This window comes from Loxodonta africana, chromosome 3 (assembly GCF_030014295.1).
Source record: "Loxodonta africana isolate mLoxAfr1 chromosome 3, mLoxAfr1.hap2, whole genome shotgun sequence".
Classification (NCBI taxonomy): Eukaryota; Metazoa; Chordata; class Mammalia; order Proboscidea; family Elephantidae; genus Loxodonta; species Loxodonta africana.
The window spans coordinates 116,149,288-116,172,301 of record NC_087344.1 but is presented as its reverse complement, the minus strand read 5'-3'; the positions used below and the strand labels follow the sequence as shown (position 1 = coordinate 116,172,301).

General features: G+C 38.2%; 1 protein-coding gene across 2 annotated transcripts in view; it reads left to right on the top strand.

The window, feature by feature from the left end:
* LRRIQ3 (leucine rich repeats and IQ motif containing 3) overlaps positions 1 to 23,014 on the top strand; it is a 154,074-nt gene that overhangs the window by 18,153 nt on the left and 112,907 nt on the right. For both annotated transcript variants that reach the window (XM_003411133.2, XM_023549474.2), the window contains exon 3: positions 6,615 to 6,748. In XM_003411133.2, the coding sequence (XP_003411181.1) occupies positions 6,615 to 6,748 (134 nt within the window). The remainder of the gene's footprint in view (positions 1 to 6,614; positions 6,749 to 23,014) is intronic.

Genomic DNA, 23,014 nt, shown 5'->3' with positions numbered 1-23,014 from the left:
ACACAGGTAAATACCTTTCTGGTATTCTCTACTATCAGCCAGGATCTATCTGATATCGGCAATGATTTCCCTCCTTTTCTGAATCTGGCTTGAATTTCTGACAGTTCCCTGTCGATATACTGCTCTAACTGCTTTTGAATGATCTTCAGCAATGTTTTACTTGCATGTGATATTAATTATATTGTTCAATAATTTGTGCCTTCAGGTGGATCACCTTACTTTGAAATAGGCATAAATATGGCTCTCTTTCAGTTGCTTGACCAGGTAACTGTCTTCCAAATTTCTTGGCATAGACAAGTGCACGCTTCCAGTGCTGCATCAGTTTGTTGAAACATCTCAGTTGGTATTCCCTCAATTCCTGGAGCCTTATTTTTGGTCAGTGCCTTCAGTACAGCTTGGACTACTTCCTTCAGTACCATTGGTTCCTGATCATATGCTACCTCCTGAAATGGTATAATGACTTTGCATATTCCTTCTATCTTCTTTTGAGGCATCCTGTGTCATTTAATATTTTCCCCATAGAATCTTTCAATATTGCAACTCGAGTCTGGCGTTGGCCCTTTTGAATCAAGCAATTGTGTAGTGGTGTACTGTGCTTGGAATGACAAATTGAAGAGAAATTGCATCCTGTTCATGGTAAAAAAGAACACTTTGAGATCTATCCTGAAGTACAATGCCCTCAGTGATAGGATAATATCCATATGCCTGCAAGGAAGACCAGTTAATACGACTATTATTCAAATTTACACACCAACCACTAAGGCCAAAGATGAAGAAACTGAAGATTTTTACCAATTTCCACAGTCTGAAATTGATCATACGTGCAGTCAAGATGCATTGATTATTACTGGTGATTGGAATACAAAAGATGGAAACAAAGAAGGAGGATTGGTAGTTGGAAAATATGGCCTTATTGATAGAAATGATGCCAGAGATTGCATGATAGAATTTTGCAAGACCAGTGACTTCTTTGCAGATACCTTTTTTCAACAACATAAATGGCAACTACACATGTGGACCTCGCCAGAGGGAATATACAGGAATCAAATGCACACATCTGTGGATAGAGACGATGGAAAAGCTCAATATTATCAGTCAGAACAAGGCCAGGTGTTGATTGAGGAATAGACCATCAATTGCTCATATTCAAGTTGAAGATGAAGTTGAAGAAAATTAGAATAAGTCCAGGAGAGCCAAAGTATGGCTTTTGTATATTCTACCTGAACTTAGAGACCGTCTCAACAATAGGTTTGACACAATGAACACTACTGAGTAAAGACCAGACGAGTTGTGAAATGGCATCAAGGACATCTTTCATGAAGAAAGCAAGAAGTCATTAAAAGACGGGAAAGAAAGAAAAGATCAAAATGGATACCTGAAGAGACTCTGAAAGTTGCTCGTGAATGTTGAGGAGCTAAAGCAAAAGGAAGAAATGAAAAGTAAAAGAACTGAACAGAAGATTTCAAAGGGCAACTCGCAAAGACAAAGTAAAGTATTAGAATGAAATGTGCAAGACCTGGAGATAGAAAACCAAAAGGGAAGAATACTCAGCATTTCTTAAGCTGAAAGAACAGAAGAAAAAAATTAAGCCACGAGTTACGATACTGAAGGATTCCATGGGCACAATATTTAATGATGCAGGAAGCCTCAAAAAAAAAAAAAAAAAAAAAAAAAGATGGAAGAAATACACAGAGTCACTGTACCAAAAAGAATTGGTTGATGTTCAACGTTTTCAGGAGGTAGCATATGATCAGGAACCAATGGCACTGAAGGAAGAAGTCCAAGCTGCACTGAAGGCATTGGCACAAATCAAGCTCCAGGAACTGACAGAATACCAATTGAGCTGTTTCAACAAGCTGATGCAGAGCTGGAGGTGCTCACTCATCTATGCCAAGAAATTTGGAAGACAGCTCCTTGGCAAACCAACTGGAAGAGATCCATATCATTAATATCACACACTAGTAAAATTTGAAGATCATTCAAAAGCAGTTGTAGCAGTACATCGATAGAAAACAGCCAGAAATTCAAGCCAGATTCAGAAAATGATGTGGAATGAGGAAAATCATTGCTGATGTCAGATGGATCCTGGCTGAAAGCAGAGAATACCAGAAAGATGTTTACCTGTGTTTTATTGACTATGCAAAGGCATTCGACTGTGTGGATTATAACAAATTATGAATAACATTGGGAAGAATGGGAATTCCAGAACGCTTAATTGTGCTTATGAACAACCTATACTTAGACCAAGAGTCTGTCACTGGAACAGAACAAGGAGATATTGCATGGTTTAAAGTCAAGAAAGATGTGCACAAGGTGTATCCTTTCACCATACTTAATCTTAATGCTGAGCATATAATCCGAGAGCTGAACTATATTAAGAAGAAAGGGGTATTAGGATTGGAGGAAGACTCATTAACAACCTGCATTATGCATATGACACAACATTGCTTGTTGAAAGTGAAGAGGACTTGAAGCACTTATTAATGAAGAGCAAAGAGCATAGCCTTCAGTATGGATTATACTTCAACATAAAGAAAACAAAATATCCTCACAACTGGGCCAATAACCAACATCATGATAAACAGAGAAAATAATGAAGCTGTCAAGGATTTCATTTTACTTGTGTCTTAGTCATCTAATGCTGCTGTACCAAATACCACAAGTAGATAGCTCTAACAAACAGAAATTTATTCTCTCAGAGTCCGGTAGCTAGAAGTCTGAATTCAGGGTGCTGGCTCCAGGGAAAGGCTCTCTCTCTCTGTCAGCTCTGGAGGAAGTTCCTTGTCATCTGTCTTCCCTTGGTCTGGGAGCATCTCATCTCAGGAACCTCAGGTCCAAAGAATGCGCTCTCCTCCCAGCGCTGCTTTCTTGGTGGTATGAGGTCCCCAACTCTCTGCTTGCTTCCCTTTCCTTTTTTCTCTTGTAAGATAAAAGGTGGTGCAAACCACACCCCGGGGATGTGACCTTAGTGAGGGTGTTACAATCCCACCCTAACCCTCTTGAACATAAAATTACAATCACATAATGGAGGACAACCACACAATACTGGGAATCATGGCCCAGGCAAATTAATACACATATTTTGGGGGGACATAGTTCAATCCATGGCAGCTTGGATCCTCAATCCATGCCCATGGAAGCAGGAGTCAAGAAATCAAACAACACATTGCATTGGTCAAATCTGCTGCAAAAGACCTCTTTAAAGTTTTGAAAAGCAAAGATGTCACTTTAAGGACTAAGGTGTGCATGACCCAAGCCATGGTGTTTTTTATCACTTCATATGCCTGTGAAATCTGGATGGTGAATAAGAAAGAAGGAAGAAGAACTGAGGCCTATGAATTATGGTGTTGGCAAGGAATATTGAATATACCATGGCCTTCCAGAATAAAGAACAAATCTGTCTGTCTTGGAAGAGTACAGCCAGAATGCTCCTTAGAAGAAAGCTGATCATGTTGTCGGAAGGGACCAGTTCCTGGGAAAGGACATCATGCCTGGTAAAGTAGAGGGTCATAGAAAAAGAGGAAGACCCTCAAGGAGATGGATTGACATAGTGGCTGTGATAATGGGCTCAAGCATAACAACACGAGTGAGGCTGGCACAGGACAGGGCAGTGTTTCGTTCTGTTGTACGTAGGTTCACTATGAGTCAGAACCAACTTGACAGCAGCTAACAACGAGAAGTTGTTAGATGTTGCCTGAGTCAAATGTGTTATATTAAAGTGAAGGGATATGAAGTTGAGTGTGTAAATGAAGAAGAACTTTGTGTGATATGAAGTTGAGTGTGTAAATGAAGAAGAACTTCGTGTGCCAAGTCAAGAAATTTGTAGCTGGTCTTTCAATGATGTGCCAGTGAAATACAGCAAAACTTGCAAAAGCCGGAACCTGTGTAAGGTGGAAACCTGTCAGAGAAAGAGAACTCAAATATTTTCCACTAACAGAGAGTGACAGAAAAGTGGTAATACTACATCCTGTCAAAGATAGAAAACTTGTGAGATCAGGAAAATCAAGGCATTCCTAATGAATTCTGGCTGTCACAGGTTTCACTGTATATTAAGCAAGGATGCCATATGATCAGATTATATTTTCAGATGTTCACTCTAGCAACAGTGCATATTATGGTTTGGAAGGAGTGGTAATATAGAAATAAATGTATGTATCAGGGTTTATCAGGGTTTATACATTTTCCCAGCTTAGGAATACATGATAAATACATGCAGCAAAGCAATGTTAGCAAATCAAATGAAGAGGTTGGTAGGTATTTGGGATGGCAAATATACTGTGTGTAGTGTTATTTGGACATGAAGAAGTGTGAGAATAATGAGAATCTAGGATGGTCACAGGGTTTCTGGCTTAGGAACCTGTGGGCAGTAGTACCATTTACTAAGGTAGAGAATATAAGAGAAAGCACATTGGGGAAGAAGGTAATAAATTCAGATTTTGACAAGTTGAGTTTAATTGGATATCAGCTTGACCATGTAGTTCTGTAGCTCATGAGAGGGTTTAGGCAAGCTTAAGATAGAAATGTGAGAGTCTTCAGCATATAGGTGAGTGTTGAAGCTATGAATTTGGATGCATTCCTATCTGGCATCTGGTTAATATAAACTTATATTCATATGCTGGAGAGTGTGTACAGGTTGAAAAGAGACAAAGGGAGAGAATTCTTTCAGTGTGACATTTAAGGCATGAGCAGGTTAATGATGGGTCTTAAAGTCCAGAAGAAAACAGAGTAAGAAAAAAAAAGAGGAATGGTGCACAGAAACCAACAGAAGTGTTTCAAGGAGCGAACGTCCGATGATAACTCCATAAGAAAAGTATCAGATAGGATGGTAGGGATGGAAAGCCAGTGGATTGAGACAGAGGAAGGTGGGAAAAACAAGCGTGGAATTTTGTTTCCAGAATTAAGACTTTTAAAATGATAGATATAAGGGATAAAGGGTTGGGGTATATGTGCTTATCTGTATGTGTACATTTTAAAGATGGGGGAGGCTATATCACATTTATATCTAATGGAATAGTGCCAGTAGAAAAGGGAATGATCAAAAAAAGGAAATGGGACTTAAAATTGCAAGGAAAGGTACAGAACAGAGGACAGGAACAAGATACATCTTGTTATAAGATTCAGTAGGAAGGTATCAAGAATAGATAGGGATATAGTTATACTTGTAGCAAGTAGAGGGGAATTACTTGGTGGATATTAGTTGACCACCCTCTTTTCTCTTTGAAAGAGAAGATAAGATATTTAGGAAGCTCTATGAAAAGGGCTTCGAGACTATTGAATAGTATTGAAGGTTTGGAATAGCTACTTTTGGGAATGGGAGCAAACCAAGTCCAACTAAAGGTCTTGCTAATCAGAAGTGAGTGTCTGAAAGCATAAATTTGAAGTAGCACTGTTATGGATTGAATTGTGTCCCCCAAAAAGATATGTTGAAGTCCTAACCCCTCTACCTGTAAATGTGACCTTGTTTGCAAATAGGGTTTGTTTTAAAATATGTTATTAGTTAACAAGGTCATACCAGGGTAGGGTGGGTCCTAATCCCTTCTAAGTTATGCCTTTTAAAAGAAAGCATACACGGAGACAAAGTCACACAGAGGGAAAACAAAGGTCATGTGAAGATGCATCTAAAAGTCAAGGGATGAGAAGAAATGCCTAGGGCTACCAGAAGCTGGAAGATCTTTCCCTAGAGACAACACTGAGATTTGCTAATGCCCTGAACTGAGATGTCTAGCCTTTGGAACTGTGAGACAATACATTTCTGACCTTTAAAGTCACCCAATTTATAGTATTTTGTTATGGAAGCCCTAGGAAAGGAAGACAAACTCTACTTCACAAGGCTTTATGGTTTTTCCTGGCAGTACATAGCTGATTTAGTATATTGGGGAAAAGATGAATGTTTTTAATGTTATAGGGTAATAATTTTCTGGGTAGGTGCCTTAAAAAAAGCATTACACAATATAAATATTACCTTTTGATGCATGATTCCCACATTCCAAACATAAGGAAAATGGCTTTATTTCTAACCAGCCAAATGATAAATGGAGTATAGGGAGCCTCTTACCCAAACCTAAAAATATTCAGGAAAGGACATCTTAGAAGTATTTTTCTTAAAAGCAATGTAGGATATCTTTTCCCAGAGAAATGTCCTGTGTTCTAATAAAAGTGTCCAATGTTCCAGTTAAGCTGCAACAAAATTTTGAATGAATATAAATTATCTTATGAATCCATCATATGTCCATTTTCTATATGGGGAGCTACAGAGTACTTTTAGAGTTTCATTGGACACGTGTTTATGCCACTACCTTCCAGAGATCAGGATGATTATGGTCAAAATTATATACATTTGCTACCAGATCGAGAGAAGAATCTAGAATGGAGAAAGTTATCTTCCTGGATCTTGCCTTTTGCACAAAGAATTGAAATTATTTGATGCTGCTAATTCTTGATATTTTGATCTAATAAAATTGACCTGAAAGTGTATTTATTATTTAACTATTATGCCTATAAAACACCTGCAAATGTTTTATTAGCTTATTCATACCTTTAAATTACCACGTTTAAAATATCTTTTGGAAATGTTTTCATGAAAGATAAAAATCGAATATATTTTCTTTATACAGGGAACAACCTATGAGGATGAAATTAATAATATTAAACATATTATTTCAAATATTAATGAAATCCTGGCTCATAATTCACCAGTTTTGATTATTCAAAGATGGATACGTGGCTTCTTAGTTAGGAAGAAATTGAGGTATGTTTTATTTTCTTTACTATTTTAAATATTAAAATGTTAAGAAGATCAGGATAATAAGACAATTCTCCAATAATTTTAACTTTCAAATTCTCTATCAGCAGAATGGTGTTTTGTAGACTATTTGACTTAGTTTTAATGAAAATATCACAGTATGTAAGGTAATGTATATTATAATATTTAGAAAAATCATAAATTGATACTTTTATTTTTCTTTTAAATTGAGTATGTGAATAACTAATCAATAAAGTTTTTTTAACCATTGTTTAGATAATTCTCATAGTTATTTATTAACTTTAAAAATATCAGTTGAAAGCATATATTGAATTTCTCTCAGGAAATAGGACATAATAGAAATAGGAGCCATAAACCATGTGATGGGATATAACAGAAGTATGTATATATTAGGATTTTATATTCCACTTGCCTATGAAGGCACTTTTGCTGAAACATCTGCCACCACATCAGGCTACATTATTTTTGGTTGGTTGTCTCTTCCTCTCTTGTTGTTCGTAGCATACCTTTCCAGTAGTTGATCTTTGCAAATACAGGAAAATTGCTCTTGCTAGAACCTCTCAGTATTGTACTTGGGTAGATAAGGTAGGATACTCTGTCATCAATTTATGTGTATTACTCATACCAAAAATCAAACATACAAGAGAATAAATGAACACTTTTATATAGCTATTCTCAGATTCTAAATGGTAAAGTTTAGAAAATAGAAATTAAATGTGCCCCTTAAATATTAGTAGGATTAAAATAGACCTAGAGTAAGGCAATGGACATTCTCTGAGAAAGCAAGATAAGGCAGTGTCAGTGAAATAAGATAGAAGGAGAGACTGACTATCTTCCTGCATTAGCCTGCGCATGCTAAATCATAGTGGCAATAGCCCTGATAAAGAGAGACAAGTGTGAGGGACAAGTAGCAAAGCTGACCATAATACAGTGCCTGCAACTTCTGAGGAAGCGGCTCCATATACTTTTCAAACGAAGGTCGGCGTGAGAGAAAGTGAGTTCACAAATGGCGACATATCAGATTATCTGGAATTAAGGATGTGGAAAAGGATCAGGCAGTTGCTGATGATGCACATTTATTTAAAATGTTGTTTCTGTCTTCTATGTTCCATTTAAATTTAGTTCCATTGAAATTTAGTATGTACTTTATATGAAATGGAGCCCTGGTGGTGCAGTGGTTAAGAGCTATGGCTACTCACCAAAAGTTTGGCAGTTCAGATCCACCAGCTGCTCCTTGGGAACCCTATGGGCAGTTCTGTTCTGTCCTGTAGGGTTGCTATGGCTTGGAACTGACTTGACAGCAACGGCTCTTTTGTTTTTAATTTAGGTCCTTGGAATTTATTTTTCTCTCTTAGAATCAAGGCTCCCTCTGTTACTCATGTAACATGAGATAAAAACCATGTTCATGGGAGCAATCTCTGAAGCTTCAGTATGTATGAACAGAATTTGGATAAACTTTTTGGGGAGAGATGTCACTAATAATAATATATCGCAGTGGTTCAAGACAGCCTGATTTGAATTTTTCCTTTAAAGCTCTGTTCCATTAAGCATGTTACTTATTTTGAGCCTGAATCGCCTCATCTGTAAAATGAAGGAGAGCTGGGGCTTATTATACCCGCTACCATCGAGTTGGATCTGGGTAATAGCAGTACTTATTTCATTATTTGTTAGAATTAAGTGAGATCATAAATATAATGTTGGTACAGTGGTTAAAAGCTCAGTTGCAAAAGGTCGGCAGTTTAAATCCACCAGCCACTCCTTGGAAACCCTATGGGGCAGTTCTACTCTGTCCTATAGTGTCACTATGAGTAAAAATTTACTCGATGGCAGTGGGTTTGGTTCTTGGTTTAGCACCTGGCGAAATTTGATATTACATTTTATTAATGGCTATATTTTTAATGTCATTATTATATGTGTTGTTATATCTTGTGCTCTCTGAGTTATTTGACTCCATGGGGAAATCAGTTTTGCTAGGATTTCTTACTCCTTTACAATTACTTTTTCTACTGCATGCACAGATCTTTCCAAAATATATATTTAGTCATTTTATTCACCAATGTAAAATTCTCCAATGGTGCTCAATTTTCTTAGGGCAAAATTTTGGATTATTTGCCCATGCAATGTGCATCACATACTTTCCTTATCATAAGCACTTACCATACTGTGTTGCTGTTGTCTATATCTCCAGCTGTACTAGAGCTCTGTGAAGTACAGAGACTTCGTCTCTCTTTGTTCTCCACTATATCTCTAGCATATAATAGAGTGTCTGATTCATATTAAAACCAAAAGAACCAAGCTGGTTGTCATTGAGTCAATTCCAACTCATGTTAGGTATCCAAAATATATTTAGTGAATGGTTAAATACATCAATAAATGGAGAAGCTATAGGAGCTAGAATAAGAAAAGTATTTCTGGATGCATATGGGAAAGTAAAGGCAGGAAGAACTATGAAGCATAGAAGGCTGGACAGAGAGGTGCCTATAAATTCCCACAACTTAGGGGCCCAAGTGACTAGTTCTCTCATATGTCCGTTTCTTGGCATGAGAAATGTCTCCCTGCCCCCACCTGTTTTGCACCTTGCTTGAAAATTTAAACTTCTTGAAATATATATGGCCTAAATTTAGAGAAGTATTATGCTATTTTCTTTTAGAGTGGTGATTTTCTAGCATGGGTGATAGAATACAAAGGAGCAACAATTTTATTCTTAGAGTGAAATGTAGTAATCAGATTGGCTGCCTCCTAAAACTAACTAAGGGAAGTGTCTTAGTCATCTAGTGCCACTGTAACAGAAATACCACAAGTGGATGGCTTTAACAAAGAAGGTTATTTCCTCACAGTAAGGTAGACTAAAAGTCCAAATTCAGGGCATCATCTCCAGGGGAAGGCTTTCTCTCCCTGTTGGCCTTCTCATCAGTGTTGCTCCGGACTAGGAGCTTCTCTGCGCAGGGACCCTGGGTCCAAAGGATGAGCTCTGCTCCTGGCATTGCTTTCTTGGTGATATGAGGCCCCCCACTCTCTGCTTTCTTCCCTTTCATTTTATCTCTTGTAAGATAAAAGGTGGTGCAAGCCACACCCCAGGGAAACTCCCTTTACATTGGATCAGGGATAAGACTTTAGTAAGGGTGTTACAATCCCACCCTAATCCTCTTTAACATAAAATTACAATCACAAAATGGAGGACAACCACACAATACTGGAAATCACGGCCTAGCCAAATTGATAAACACATTTTTGGGGGGGACATAATTCAATCCATGACAACAGGTCCCCCCTACTATCCAAAAGTAGAGCATTCCCATGAAAGATTTTGTAAGCCAAAATGACATCAATTGAAGAAGCAGTTACCGTTAATTACCTGGGAAGAATTTTCAAGTGTTCCTTGACCCAAAAAATAAGCTACCAAATCATACTGAATAACATATAAAATCTAAAATAACACTAAAATATAGTGAAAACAGACATGGTATGTTAAATACACAGCCTATATAAAGTAGAAATAATGTATGTACAGTGTAGTTTCACTTACCAGAACTAGGAAGACAGTGAGCACACTAGAAGGCTGAGAGGTGGTGGTGGTAATGATGGTAGCCCCTGGTAGCCTACCTGGCCTTGGCACATGGGGCTAGGTTGAAGGGCCAGGGTTCAAACCTGGCAGAAGAGTGGGATTTACATTAACTGTGCATGCTGAGGGATGAGTCCTACAGTTAGAGAAATGCACAGGAGAGGAAAAACTGAGGATGGGATCTCGTGGTGCACGGTGCGTTTATATGTCACCAGGCATTTGATCAGATATGGCGGCTGGGTCTTTCAATAAGGGTGGAAGAGTTTGAAAGGAGAATCTTGGTTAAGCCAATATGTAAAATGGCAGTGAACGTGTTGACATAAACACTTCATTGAGTGTCCTTACTTGCTTCAGAGGAGTGAGAATGGGTGTGTTCCCCTGCTGAATGCTATTTTTGCTTTTCATCTTTTTCATAAAAGCAAAATTCCCCTTTGAATTTCTTTCAATTAGCAAAAACAAGTATTAATATAGGTCTTCACTGAAAGCAAAGTGGCATAAAGTGAACTTTTGATAAGTGAGTGATACCTTTATTGGTTTACATGAATAAAAATTCCTAAATAATTGAACTGGAACCCTGAATAAATCATACATAAATTCTACACTATTACTGAACTTCTTCCTTTAACATTTAAACCAATTTGAGCTTTTTGTTGTTATGTCTATGACGAGGTGGAATTCTGTAAGGAACAGACTTCAAAATGCAAGACTGGCTAAATTGCTATAGGGAAGAGAATCATGAGGAGGGTTCCTTTATCCTAGGATGAGAAGTTGGTCGTCAGTTTTATGTAATTAAGAAACAGAGGGGCAGGGCCAAGATGGTGAGCTAGCCAGAAGCTTCAGTCCACACCTCTTGCAACAAAGACCTGAAAAAACAAGTGAATTGATTATATATATGACAACCTAGAAACCTGGAGCATCAAAGGCAAAATTAAGGAAATGGTTTGAGCAACAGGGAGAGGGAGAGACGGTGCAGAAGCAGTGAAGAGTTGCGAGCCATGCAGCACCTCAGCTCCGATTACTTGGTGCCATTCTTTGGCTCAACTGTGGTGGGGCTGATGGTAGTTCCCTGAGACACGGCAGCTTCAGTGAGAGAATGCAAGCGGAGTCATGCACCCCTGACCCTGTGTTTTGTCTCCAGTGGGGCTGGCTGTGGCATATAAGAAGCAGCTGCTTCAGTGAAAGAAGGCAAGTGCAGGATGCAGCCCTAACCCCCTAGGGCAGTCTCAGTGGGGACCCAGCCAGCTGCACGCAAGCTACACACACCTCTGGAATCTGAGATAAAACGGCAGTCTCAACACAGGATAAGTGATTTTGCGTAATTTACCACAGGCAGATCTAATAACTCCTTCTTTTGAAAGAACTCTTTCCTATCTATCTGATCCCTCCCCCCCTCCCCAGCTGGCTTCTTTAACAGTTGATTTCCCTGGGCCTGAGATAGAACCATCTGTGCTCCATGAGCAATTCTCCTGACCTGGGAGAAGGAACAAATTAACAAATGGGAGGAAAAATAGTCTTCAGATGCCCCTAATCTGGAAGCCCAGAGCAGAAGTGGCTCCAGTCCAGGCATAAGTGATCCACAGACTTTATCTCTCACCCCGACATAGATCCAGGTGGCTATTATATGGCAAGGGCAAATCTGTTTGAGGTCTGACTAACTGTTTCAGCTGTACAGTGGAGAGGCAGGTTTTGGAAGTCTGATACTGGTCTGACTATTAAACAGGGCCTTCACCTACCCACAGCAGAGGCCTGAGGACTGGAGGCTCCATCCACACCACCTAGCCACCCGTGAAAGGATAGTGGTGCCTGCTAGTCCCTACAGGTATAAGCATTGGATGCCTAAGGTACAGCTGCAGAGCCTACCCACCAGAGCACTGTAAAGAACAGAGACGCTCCTTCCTCACTGACACTTGGGGGAAGGCTGTCAGCCCCCTGCCTTCCTCAGAGTGTGAGCCCTGCTCCTACCAGAAACCAGTGTATATGCCCATCATCATTGCTCCTCTAAGAAAGTAGGTGAGAGCCTACACCACACATTAGGTGACTATCAGGACACCTGAACTGAATCTATACAAGAATCCTGAATGGACTCCTAGGCTCATATACCAGGTAATAGATCTAGCCATCTGGTAACAGGACATTAGTGCTTCAAAGGCTCCTGTAACCAAGTTAGCTCACTCTAGTAGCCTATTTGGCTATATTGAAACAAAACAAAGCAAGAAACTAGGACATAGTGAGTAAACAAAATAAATTAATACAATAACTTATAAATGGTTGAAAGACAACAGTCGATATCAAATCACATAAAGAAGTGGACCATGATTGCTTCAACAAACTCCCATAACAGAGAATCAAGACTATCCCGGATGAAGACGTATTCCTGGGATTACCAGATGTTGAATACAAAAGATTAATATACAGAACTCTTCAAGACATTAGAAATGAAATCAGGAATGAGATCAGGCAACAAACAGAAAAAGCAAAGGGATGCACAAGTAAAGCAGGTGAAGAAATTAAAAAAGATTATTCCAGAACTTAATGAAAAATTTAATAAACTGCAAGAATCCGTAGAGCAACAACATTCATAAATTCAAAAGATTAACAATAAAATTACAGAATTAGACAACTCAATAGAAAGTCAGAGAAGCAGAACTGAGGAACCTGAAAGCATAATTTATAAGACTGAAGATAAATCACTTGGCACCAATATGTTTGAAGAAAAATCAGATAGAAAAAATTAAAAAAAATGAAGAAACCCTAAGAATCATGTGGGATTCAATCAAGAAGAATAACTTGCGAATGACTGGAATATCAGAACACGGAGGGATAACAGAAAATACAGAAGGAATTGTTGAAGATTTGTTGACAGAAAACTTACCGGATATAGTGAAAGATGAAAGGATGTCTATCCAAGATGCTCATTGAACCCCATACCAGTAGATCCCAAAAGAAAGTCACCAAGATATATTATCATCAAACTTGCCAAAACCAAAGATAAAGAGAAAATTTTAAGAGCAGCCAGGGATAAGTGAAAAGTCACCTACAAAGGAGAATCAATAAGAATAAGTTTGGACTACATGACAGAAATCATGTAGGCAAGAAGGCAATGGGATGACATATACAAACATTGAAGGAGAGAAATTGCCAGCCAAGAATCATATATCCAGCAAAATTGTCTCTCATGTATGAAAGCAAAATTAGGACGTCTACAGATAAACAGAAGCTTACGGAATTTGCAAAAACCAAACCAAAACTACAAGAAATACTAAAGGGAATTCTCTGGATAGAAAATCAATAATGTCAGATATCACCCCAACACTAGAACACAGAAGAGAACAACCAGATATCAACTCAGATAGGGAAATCATAACTATAAATCAAGATTAAAAAAACAAAACAAAAACAAACAAAAAACCCCTCAAAACTGGGAATCAGTGATGTCATTACATAAAAGATGACAAAAATCAATAAAAAGGGACTAAATAAAGTAGGCATAGATCTTCCATATGAAGAGGAAACCAAGGCGATATAGGGAGATACAAGTTAAGTTTAAACTTAGAAAAATAGGGGTAAATATCAAGGTAACCACAAAGAAGACTAACAATCCTACACTTCAAAATAAAAAAACAAGATAAACATAAAGACTCAGAAAAACAAATTCAACCACAAGGAAAAAGAGGAACACACAATTTACAAAGAAAAACTTCTTAGCACAAAAAAGTAAGTGGAAAAATGAAACTATCAACAACACACAGAAAAGGGCATCAAAATGACAGCACTAAACTCATACCTATCTATAATCACGCTGAATGTAAATGGACTAAATGCACCAATAAAGAGACAGAGAGTTGCAGAATAGATTAAAACACACACACACACACACACACACACACACTGGATATATACTGTCTACAAGACATGCACCTTAGACTTAAAGACACAAACTAAAATTTAAAGGATGGAAAAATATATATCAAGCAAACAACAATCAAAAAAGAGCAGAAGTGGCTATACTAATTTCTGACAAAACAGACTTCATACTTAAATCTACAACAAAGGATAAGGAGGGGCACTATATAATGATTAAAGGGACAATAAACCAGGAGGATATTGCCATATTAAATATTTATGCATCCAACTACAGAGCTTCAAGATACATAAAAAAAAAAAAAAAAAAAAACAACTCTAACAGCGTTGAAAAGTGAGATAGACAGCTCCACAGTAATAGTAGGAGACTTCAACATACCACTTTCAGCGAAGGACAGAACATCCAGAAAGAAGCTCAATAAAGACATGGAAGAGCTAAATGCCACAATTAACCAACTTGTCCTCACAGACATATACAGAACACTCACCCAACAGCATCCAAGTATACTTTCTTTTCCAATGCAAGTGGAACATTCTCTAAAATAGACCATATATTAGGCCATAAAGGAAGACTTAGCAGAATCCGAAACAATGAAATACTACAAAACAGCTTCTCTGACCATAAGGCCATAAAAGTAGAAGTCAATAACAGAAAAACCAGAGAAAAGAAATCAAATACTTGGAAACTGAACAATACCCTGCCCCAAAACAATTGGGTTATAGAAGACATCTGGGATGGAATAAAGAAATTCATAGAATCCAATGAAAATGAAAACACTTTCTATCAGAACCTTTAGGACACAGCAAAAGCAGTGCTCAGAGGCCAATTTATATCAATAAATGCACACACCCAAAAAGAAGAAAGGGCCAAAATCAAAGAATTATCCCTACAACTTGAACAAATACAAAGAGGACAACAAAAGAAACCTTCAGGCACCAGAAGAAAGCAAAAACTAAAAATTAGAGCAGAATTAAATGAAACAGAAAACATAAAAACAATTGAAAAAGTTAACAAGGCCAAAAGCTGGTTCTTTGAAAAAATCAACAAAATTGATAAACCATTGGCCAAACTGACAAAAGAAAAACAGGACAGGAAGCAAATAACCTGAATAAGAAATGATATGGGTGATACCACAACACATCCAACTGAAATTAAAAGAATCATAACAGAGTACTATGAAAAGTTGTATTCTAACAAATTTGAAAACCTAGAGGAAATGGACAAATTTCTAGAAATATACTATCTACCTAAACTAACACAGAGAGAACAACTAAATAAACCTATAACAAAACAAGAGATTGGAAAGTAATCAAAAACTCCCAACAAAGAAAAGTGCTGACCCTGATGGCTTCAGTAGAGAATTCTACCAAACTTTCAGAGAAGAGTTAACACCACTACTACTAATTTCAGTGCATAGGAAGGGATGGAAGACTCCCAAACTCATTCTATGAAGCCAGCATAACCCTGATATGAAAACCAGATAAGGAAAGAAAATAACGGGCCAGTATCCCTCATGAACTTAGATGCAAAAATCCTCAACAAAATTCTAGCCAATAGAATTCAACAACATATCAAAAAATTAATTCACCACGAGTAAGTGGGATTCATACTAGGTATGCAAGGATGGTTCAACATTAGAAAAACAATCAATGTAATCCATCACATAAATAAAACAAAAGACAAGAACCACATGATCTTATCAATTGATACAGAAAAGACATTTGACAAAGTCCAATACCTGTTCATGATAAAAATTCTCAGCAACATAGGAACAGAAAGAGAATTCCTCAACATACCCAACCCCGGGGCATTTATAGAAAGCCAACAGCCAACATCATCCTAAACAGGTAGAGATTGAAACCATTCCCATTGAGAACAGGAACCAGACAAGGATGCCCTTTATCACCACTCTTCTTCAACTTTGTGCTGGAGGTCCTAGCCAGAGCTATAAGGCTAGATAAAGAAATAAAGGGCATCCAAATTGGCAAAGAAGAAGTAAAAGTATCTGTGTTTGCAGATGACATGATCTTATACAGAGATAAACCTAAAGAATCCTTAAGAAAACTACTGAAACTGATAGAAGAGTTCAGCAGTTTCAGGATGCAAGATAAAAATACATAAATCAGTTGGATTCCTCTAAACCAACAAAGAGAGTGATGAAGAGCAAATCACCAAATCAATACCATTTACAATAGCCCCTGAGAAGATAAAATACTTAGGAATAAATCTAACCAGAGATGTAAAAGACCTGTAGAAACAAAGCTGCAAAACACTACTGCAAGAAACCAAAAGAGACCTACAGAAGTGGAAAAACATATCTTGCTCATGGATAGGAAGACTCAACATTGTAAAAATGTGTATTCTGCCCAAAGCAATCTATAGATACAATGCAATCCTGATCCAAATACCAGTGACATTTTTTAATGAGATGGAGAAACAAATCACCAACTTCATATGGAAGGGAAAGAGGCCCTGGATAAGTAAAGCATTACTGAAAAAGAAGAACAAAGTGGGAGGCTTCACACTACCTGATTTTTAGAACATATTATACTGCCACGGTAGTCAAAACAGCCTGGTACTGGTACAACAGATACATAGACCAACGGAACAGAATTGAGAATCCAGACATAAATCCATTCACATATGAGCAACTGATATTTGACAAAGGCCTAAAGTCTGCTAAATGGGGAAAAGACAGTCTCTTTAACAAGTGGTGGTGGCGTAACTGGATAACCATCTGCAAAAAAATCAAACAAGACCCACACCTCACACCATCCACAAAACCAACTCAAAATGGATCAAAGACCCAAATATAAAATCTAAAATGATAAAGTTCATGGAAGAAAAAATAGGGACAATGCTAGGAGTCCTAATACATGCCATAAACAGTATACAAAACATTACTAGAACTGTACAAACAGTAAAAGAGAAATTAGATAACTCGGAGGTCCTAAAAGCCAAATGCCTATGCTCATTCAAAGACTTCACCAAAACAGTAAAAAGATTACCTACGGACTGGGAAAAAGCTTTTAGCTATGACATCTCTGATCAGTGGCTGATCTCTAAAATCTGCACGTTACTGCAAAAACTCAACAACAAAAAGACAAATAACCCAGTTAAAAAATGGGCAAAGCCTATGAAGAGGCACTTCACTAAAGAAGACATTCAGGTAGCCAATAGATACATGAGGAAATGCTCACGTTCATTAGACATTAGAGAAATGCAAATCAAAACTATAATGAGTTTCCATCTCACTCCAACAAAGCTGGCATTAATCCAAAAAACACAGAATAATAAATGTTGGAGAGGTTGTGGAGAGACTTGAACACTTCTACACTGCTGGTGGGAATGTAAAATGGTACAACCACTTTGGAAATCGATTTGGCGCTTCCTTAAAAAGCTAGAAATAGAAGTACCATAGGATCCTGCAATCCCTCTCCTTGGAATATATCCTGGAGAAGCAAGAACAGATATATGGACACCCATGTTCATTGCAGCAGTGTTTACTATAGCAAAAAGGTGGAAGCAACCAAGGTGCCCATCAAGGGATGAATGGATAAATAAATTATGGTATGTTCACACAATGGAATACTATGCATCGATAAAGAACAAAGATGAGTCTGTGAAACATTTCATAACATAGAGGAACCTGGCAGGTGTTACGCTGAGTGAAATCAGTCAATTGCAAAAGGACAAATATTGTATGAGACCACTATTATAAGAGCTCAAGAATAGTTTAAACAGAGGAGAAAATATTCTTTGATGGTTACCAGAGGAGGGAGGGAGAGAGGGAAGGAGAGGGTGATTCACTAATTAGATAGTAGGCAAGAACTAATTTAGGTGAAGGGATGGACAACATACAATACAGGAGAGGTCAGCACAATTCGACTATAGCAAAAGCAAAGAAGTCTCCTGAATAAACTGAATGCTTTGAAGGCCAGAGTAGCGGGGTTGGGGGTTTATGGACCATGGTTTCAGGGGACATGTAGGTCGATTGGCATAATAAAAACTATTAAGAAAACATTGTGAATACCATTTTGGAGAGTGGTGTCTGGGGTCTTAAACTCTAGCAAACGACCATCTAAGAAGCAACAATTGGTCTCAACCCACCTGGAGCAAAGGAGAATGAAGATCACCAAAGACACAAGGTAAGTATGAGTCCAAGAGTCAAAATGGGCCACAAAAATCAAAGACCACATCAGCCTGAGACCAGAAGAACTAAATGGCCCACCTACAATTGATGACTTCCATGACAGGGAACACAACAGAGAATCCCTGAAGGAGCAGGAGAGCAGTGGGATGCAGACCCCAAATTCTAGTAAAAAGACCAGACTTAATGGTCTGACTGAGACCAGAGGGACCCTGGAGGTCATGGTCCCAGACCTTCTGTTACCTCAAGACCCTGAGACATTCCCAAAGCCAACTCTTCAGACCGGGATTGGACTGGACTACAAGACAGAAAATGATACTGTGGTGGAGTGGGCTTCTTGGATCAAGTAGACACATGACACTATCTGGGCACTCCTGTGTGGAGGGGAGATGTGAAGGCTGATGAGGACAGAAGCTGGCTGAATGGACACGGAAACACAGGGTGGAGAGAAGGAGAACAACATATATATGTTGTTGCTGTTGTTAGATGCCATCTAGTCAGTTCCATCTCATAGAGACTCTATGTATAGCAGAACACTGCCTGGTCCTGTGCCATCGTCAGAATCACTGTTAAACTTAAGCCCATTGTTGCAGCCACCGTGTCAATCCATCTCATTGTGGGTCTTCCTCTTTTTCACAGACCCTCTACCTTATCAAGCATAATGTTCTTCTCCAGGAACTGATCCGTCTTGATAACATGTCCAAAGTACTGGAGGCATAGTCTCGCCATCCTTGCTTCTAAGGAGCATTCTGGTCAATCTTCTTCCAAGACAGATTTGTTCATTCTTTTGGCATCCGTGATATATTCAATATTTTTCCCTGGCACCACAATTTAAAGGCATCAATTCTTTACTTTTCCTTATTCATTGTCCAGCTTTCACATGCATATGAGGCTTGAGTCAGGAGCACCTTTGTCTTCAAAGTAACATCGTTGTTTTTCAACACTTTAAAGAGGTCTTTTGCGGCAGATTTGCCCAGTGCCACGCGTCTTTGGATTTCTTGACCACTGCTTTCATGGATATTGATAGTGGATCCATGTAAAATGAAATTCTTGACTTCAATCTTTTCTCCTTTTATCATGATGTTGCTTATTGGTGTATATACATATATATATAATGTATATACACACAGTATACACAGAACTTTGCCTACCAAAGGTATGATGTTAAGGGGATTAATAAGAAAAATTCCAGATGTTGGAGTATTTTGACTACTTCTTCTTATGGTCTACAGTAAATTCTTACAGGAAAAGGACATAATTAGCTTGAAACTGGTACTGAAAACAGTGAGAGATGAAAATAAGACTTTGCCAAGAAGGGTCTTTTTTCTCATGATCTGTAATTCAATTTGATGAAAAGTTTGATTTGGGAGCCTTTTCAAATAAGAAAGCTGATTTATCTACTCCAGGCTAAAGTTAGTACTTAGAAAGATGGAAAGGTACAATAGTATAGAAAGAGTTAGTACCACCTATTAAGCATTCTCTGCTTGACATAGAGGATAGTAACCCCCACTATGAAGACAGAGCCTTCAATTCAGGAATCCCAGGCAGAGCTCAGATGAAGATACAATTCATTAAATTCAGTACTACAGGAAGGGCAGAGCATAATGCTTTCATGCTGTGAAAGACTTTTCTGCGTTCAAAGGTTTGTTTGTTTATTTGTTTTAGGGGATGGGTAGCAAAGTCCAGACTGCTTAATAACCAAACTAAACCCATTGCCACAGAGTCGATTCGGACTCGTAGCGACCCTATAGGACAGAGTAGAACTGCCCCATAGAATTTCCTAAGCTGTAATCTTCACAGAAGCAGACTGCCACATCTTTCTCCCGCTGAACAGCTGGTGGGTTTGAATTGCCGACCTTTCAGTTAGCAGCTGAGCACTTAACCAGTGCGCCACCAGGGATTGCTTACTAAGTATTTAAGGGGATTGAGTGGCCAAGTAAAATGTCTCTAAATATGTTCATTTTTTAGTCTCTTATGCACACTCAGAAACCCTGGTGACATAGTGGTTAAGTGCTATGGCTGCTGACCAAGAGGTTCCCAGTTCGAATCCGCCAGGTGCTCCTTGGAAACTCTATCGGGCAGTTCTACTCTGTCCTATAGGGTCTCTATGAGTCGGACTCGACTCGATGGCAATTGGTTTTTTTTTTTTTTTTGGTTATGCACATTCCAGTATTCCAGATTCGCACTAAGAAGACATGATGTTCTGCTACAGTAACATCCTCATACAACCATTCTTGCAATTGTTCAGGGAAAGGACATTATATAAGGGAACTCCTCCAGGAAAGCCCGTTGAGGTGCTTTTAGGTACACGGACCAGAGAACTCACTCAACCGCACTTATTTTTGCTCGGCAGGATATGACACACATTATGGCCCAGTGACCACCCTGTGTTGCATTTGTCTTTCTGCTTATTATATGTAATTATATATTGGGTAGGTACGTTGGGGGTGAATCATTTTTTTATTTATCCAAAGTTTGTTGAACCTGAAGGGGAGACTGTTGACATGTTGTGGGGTTGGCAACCAATGTCACAAAACAATATATGTACTAATTGTTTAAAAAGAAGCTCGTTTGTTCTGTAAACCTTCATCTAAAGTACAATTAAAAAAAAAAAAAATCATGGCTTACGAGAGAATACCAAAAAAGTAAAAACTGAATGTTCCTCCTTTAAAAAAGAAAAAAATAATAACTCTGGAGTAGGGAAACTTGGCAGACACCAATATTACCAAGTGATCAAGGTTAACAACCAGTACTGAGACAAATCACCATCATGCCTCCTGATAAGATACACCAAGCCTGTGATATCATTGCCAAAAATTAATATGCTAAAATTTAGTCATAAGGAAGAATTAGACAAACTAAATTTAGAGGCAACCTGCAAAATAACTTGCTAGTCCTGTTCAAAAGCATCAGGGTCATAAAAGACAAAGACTGAGGAACCTTAGGAGATGTAACAACTAAATCTAAAGGTGGAAACTTGGATTAAATCCTGAATTAGAAAAGGGACATTAATGGAAAATTGGTAAGATTCGAGGAGTAGTCATTGGTGTTATATCAATATTTGTCTCCTGGTTTTGATAATTATACTATGCTTGTTTAAGATAAGGAGCCCTGTTTGCATAGTGGTTAAAGCACTTGGTTGTGAACCAAAGGGTCAGTGTTTTGAACCTACCAGCTGCTCCAAAGGAGAAAGATGTGGCAGTCTGCTTCCTTATAGATTTACAGCCTTGGAGACCCTAAGGGGCACTGCTACTCTAGTTCTACTCTGTCCTATAGGGTCACTATGATTTGGACTGGATAGCAATGGGTTTGGTTTTGGGGTTTTTTTTTTTTAATTTAAGATGTTACCATTTGGGAGTTACAAAAATAGTATGAATATATCCCGTTTCCTCTTAAATGGGATGTATTTATACCATTTTTTAACTGCCTGTGAATCTGAAATTTTTTTTAAATTAAAAGTTAAATAAAAATGAAAATCAAAGTTTGTTGAACCACAAATCACCCAGTAACCTGAACTTGGAACTGAATTCATTATCAGATGTGTTTTTGGATTCTCTCCTTTTGGGGAGGGGTGAGTATATTTCATCTGTTGCTGTTGTTAGGTTCCAACTCTTAGTGACCCTGTGTACAACAGAACAAAACACTGTCAGGTCCTGTGCCATTCTCACAATCATTGCTGTATTTGAACCCATTGTTGCAGCCATTGTGTCAATCCATCTCATTGAGGTTCTTCCTCTTTTTCGCTAACCAAGCATGATGACTTTTTCCAGAGACTGGTACCTCCTGGTCACATGTCCAAAATACATGAGACAAAGGCTTGCTATCTTCACTCTAAGGAGCTGTACTTCTTCCAAGTCAGATTTGTTTATTCTTCTGACAATTTATGGTATATTCAATATTCTTCACTAACGCCATAATTCAAAGGCATCAGTTCTTCAGTCTTTCTTATTCATTGTCCAGCTTTTGCATCATATGAGGTGATTGAAAATGCCATGGCTTGGGTGAGGCACACCGTAGTACTCAAAGTAACCTATTAGCTTTTTGACACTTTAAAGAGGTCTCAATCAACAGAGTTGCCCAGTGCAATACATCGTTTGATTTCTTGACTACTGCTTCCATGGGTGTTGATTGTGGATCCAAGTAAAATGAAATTCTTAGCAATTTCAATATTTTCTCCGTTTATCATGATGTTGGTTATTGGTCCAGTAGGGAGGCTTTTTGTTTTCTTTATGTTTAGGTGTAGCCCATACTGAAGGCTGTAGTCTTTGATTTTCATCAGTAAGTGCATCAAGTCCTCTTAGCTTTTAGCAAGCAAAGTTCTGTCATGTGTATATCACAGGTTGTTAATGAGTCTTCATCCAATCCTGATGCCACATTCTTCTTCATATAGCCCAACTTCTCAGATAATTTGCTCAGCATACAGATTGAATAAGTATGGTGAAAGGGTACAACCCTGATGCACATCTTTCTTGACTTTAAACCACACAGCATCCCCTTGTTCTGTTCAAACGACTGCCTCATTGTCTGTGTACAGATTCCTCATCAGCACAACTAAGTGTTCTGGAATTCCCATTCTCCAAATGTTATCTAAAATTTGTTATGATCCACACAGTCAAATTGCCTTTGCATAGTCGATAAAACACAGGTAAACATCTTTCTGGTATTCTCTTTTTTCAG